Genomic DNA, 3,708 nt, shown 5'->3' with positions numbered 1-3,708 from the left:
TAACTTTTCTTTAATGACAATGTATAAAAGTCGGAACGAATTTAAGATATCCATGAAAATCAAATAGCCTGTGAAAACAAATGAATAAAAATGACATTAAACCAAAAATCTTAATAAAGAGCAAAATGTCGACTAGCGACGAAGATACTAGTGTGTGCACCCCGCCAGAAATCCGAAAAGAAGCAAGTAACGTGCAGTGTGATCAATTACTGCCACAAAAATCAAAAGAGTTCTACTTAAAAGTTTACGCACAATTCAAAGATTGGTGCAAAATTAAAAAAGTGGCCAAAGTGTCAGAAAATGTCCTTGTTTATATGGAAGAAAAAGCTAAAAACAAAAAAGCTTCCAGTCTATGGGCCACATTTTCTATGTTAAAACAAACTCTTAAATTAAAAGAAAATGTGGATATTTCAAAATATTATAAAGTAATTGCTTTTCTCAAACGCAAAAATGATTCCTACACACCCAAAAAGGCGGCTGTTTTTGAGAAGCATCAAATCACAAAATTTATTTTAGAAGCACCTGATGAAATTTTTCTTTCGTCTAAGGTAATTCTGTTAATTGACAATGAGATTTTAAAAAACGCCAAATTACATTTGCTTCCAGGTTATTCTCATTATAGGAATTGCAGGAGCTTGTCGGACAGATGAGCTCTGCAACATGAAAATGACAGATGTAGATACACGAGAGGATATGATAGTCATAAATATCCCTCAAACAAAAACAAAATCTTCTCGAAAATTTGTCATTATGGAGCCCACCTGGATTGATGTGGTTAAAAAATACTTGACAAAAAGGCCGTCTCCTGATATGGCAAGGCTTTTCATTGGGTTTAGAGGTGGAAAACCGACTAGACAAAACATGGGACATAATACGATAAGCAAGACACCTTATAAAATAGCTCAATACCTACAACTGCCAAATGTCGACGAATTTACTGGCCATACATTGAGGCGAACATCAGCGACTATTTTGGCTGATATGGGTGGGGACATATTATCACTCAAACGCCATGGGGGCTGGAAAAGCTCAATGGTTGCTGAAGGGTATGTTGAGGAGTCTCTCACTGACAAAAGAAGAATTGCAAATATAATTCAGGGAACACCTCATCACATTAACCTACCTGCTCCTAGCTCTTCCAATATTTTATGTGAGAGGAGTGAAGAAGTGTGTAATGAAATGCCATCTACTTCCACACATGCTGCTACAAACAGTGAAATAACTATACCGGTGGAGAACTTTACCTCCAATCGCAATACATCGGGAATCAATATGACGTGCCACAACTGCACAATTAACTATTATTTCAAATAATTATAGTTGAGGTGTTAATCTTTAGTTACTTTGTTGTTAATACTTATTATTCTCAATTTTTTAATAAACATTTGTCTTTCGAATAACACAATATTATTTCTACATTAACATTTTCATTATTTATTATAAAAATACTACTTCTTAACAGATTACACAAATTAGAGGTTAAAAATGTCGCGTGCTCGTAAGAATAACTGCAATAGATTTTTCATGATTGCTCTGGTGGCATTCTTGCTGGAGTGTGGTCCAGGCGGCAAATTTAAGATTTCGCAAGAAATTTCAGCTTCCCAGTTCTACATCATCTGTCATTAATAAACAATGTATAAAATGTGGCAGCTTAATGTCAAGTAAACACCTCAACTACGACATTCTAAGGTAACCATGGCAATACTGTCAATTATTTTCATTATCTACTAGTAGGAGAGAAAAATCCATTATTGGGTAAGGTGGAGAACAGTAATTTCTCAAGCATCAAACACGATATATAATGAAGTCTTCTGAGGCTAGTAGTGAAAAAAATTGTTTTTTTCACTACTAGCTTAAAAATGCACCATTATCATGCTTGTCTGTGAGTTGTGAATTCGTTTTTCTCTACCAAAGTCAATAATGATAATAAAATTTGACCAAGGTTAATAATGAAACTGTCAATTGTTTGGAAACGTAAATTAAAGTATAAATCTACAGTTCAATTGTAGATTTTAACATTGAAAAAGTGACCCACAGTGTGGAAGCTGTTTTCTTTTTAGATTGTTGACCGAAGTGCACAAGTAGGGCGTTTTCAGACGTTTTTGTTGTTTGTTTTGCCCGAGACCAATCTTTGTAATTGGAATACACTTTACTATATAAATGTTTCGATTTTGGTATCAGTAAATTAATATTTTCAGCCACTTCGTTTATAGTAGGTGGAGTAGAGTTTATTATTGGCAATTCATCGTCACTCGACATCTTACTTCACTTCTTTTTATAAGAAATTTACCACAAGCGTAGCGTCACAAAAATTTTTTGAAATGTCAATCAATGCACCTACATGATCTGTGTGGGTAATTTTATGTGACAGCCTAATTTTTAATTAACAAAAATTAGGTGTAAAAATATAAGATTTAAAAAATATACAGCTATAATATTTTAGTAGCATTTTATGCGTATAGAGAAACAAAATATTTGGAGTAAGAAAGTAGACAATGACTATAACGATTCATATTTAATGTTCAATTTGATTAACATTCAATAATGGGTTGCACACATTCTAGTAGTGAAAAAAATAGTATATAAACCGCGGTTGTGAAGATTATTATAGCCATAACGCTTTTATAGCCCTCGATGCTACGCATCTTGGGCTCTAAACGGCGTAAAAAAAAATAATCGTCTTCACAACTTTGGTGTATAATATAGGGGAGAGTGGGGGAATTGGAGCCATGTAAGGAAAAGTAAAAAAAAATACAGTTCGGTTACAATCACTGACATTTATAGACACTAATCAGTCTTTTAGTTACCCGTCAATAATTGCTAAAGAACACAAAAAAATACAGCCTTACATAGGTAAAATCACGTTTTCTATAAATCTTACTTTTGCTCGCATTGCCACACGCATCGGGTAATGAGAGCCATGAAGCCTTCATATGTGTAATGAGAGCCATGAAACAACACCAAACAAAATAAAATCATATTTTTACCTATTAAAGAGGAACTTAAACAATCAAAAATTTTTAATTAATAAACAAAAAATAAAATAAAACATTTTCAACAAAAAAGTAATAACAAAAGGTATTTTAGGGATCTAAACAAAAATTGCAAAGATACTCTTTAGGGTGATCGCAACCTGAACACTCAGAATGGGCCCATTTGCCACAAGCTCTGCAACGATACCATAATTCTTCATCTTTATCAACATCGTTACAAATCATACATACATTTTCCTCCTCAGAGTATTCAGAATCATCATCACAAATATTATTTTCATCGATAGATGATTCGTCAGAAGTGCTGTCTTGGAACAAATATTTAGTTACTCTGTTTCTATTTTTTTGAAATAATTTATTCTTAACCTGTCTCTTATTCTTAGATTTATTTATTTGTATTTTCTTTGATTTATTATTATTATTATTATTATTATTGATAACCACCCCCACAGTGAAACCAATTATCAGGGTGGTAAGTACGAAATTTAAAATTTAAAAATGCAAGTATTTTATTTGTCTAAGCGTGGAATTAATAAGGTCGAACTTGTCTTTGTGCAAATTATAATTACGGCACATAGTTATTATTGGCGGGTACATGTGTACATTAGTTCGCGAAACTTCAACATAAAAACTTCCAGGATTACGCGATCCAAATCGAGGTACCAGAAAAGACAATTTTCCAAGTAAAATATTGGTATCGATTACCCCGTTGACA

General features: G+C 32.9%; 1 protein-coding gene across 1 annotated transcript; it reads left to right on the top strand.

Moving 5' to 3' along the window:
- The first annotated feature begins 368 nt into the window (after positions 1–368).
- LOC135143794 (uncharacterized) lies at positions 369–1,319 on the top strand. Its single transcript, XM_064075736.1, has 2 exons — positions 369–548; positions 607–1,319. The coding sequence occupies exons 1-2, from the start codon at positions 369–371 to the stop codon at positions 1,312–1,314; spliced, it is 888 nt and encodes a 295-aa protein (XP_063931806.1). The 3' UTR covers positions 1,315–1,319.
- Positions 1,320–3,708: the final 2,389 nt, after the last annotated feature.

Source organism: Zophobas morio, unplaced genomic scaffold, assembly GCF_036711695.1.
Source record: "Zophobas morio isolate AGI-343-1 ecotype UQ-CSIRO unplaced genomic scaffold, CSIRO_AGI_Zmor_V1 ptg000076l, whole genome shotgun sequence".
Taxonomy (NCBI): Eukaryota; Metazoa; Arthropoda; class Insecta; order Coleoptera; family Tenebrionidae; genus Zophobas; species Zophobas morio.
Note: the sequence above shows the minus strand (reverse complement) of the source record. Positions and strands in the feature narration are given on the sequence as shown.

Excerpts from the sequence above, each read along its gene's own strand:
- LOC135143794 (XM_064075736.1), top strand. The coding sequence starts at position 369 with ATGTTAAAACAAACTCTTAAATTAAAAGAAAATGTGGATATTTCAAAA. Across the intron at positions 549-606 it reads AAATTTTTCTTTCGTCTAAG|GTTATTCTCATTATAGGAAT; the intron begins GTAATTCTGTTA and ends ATTTGCTTCCAG.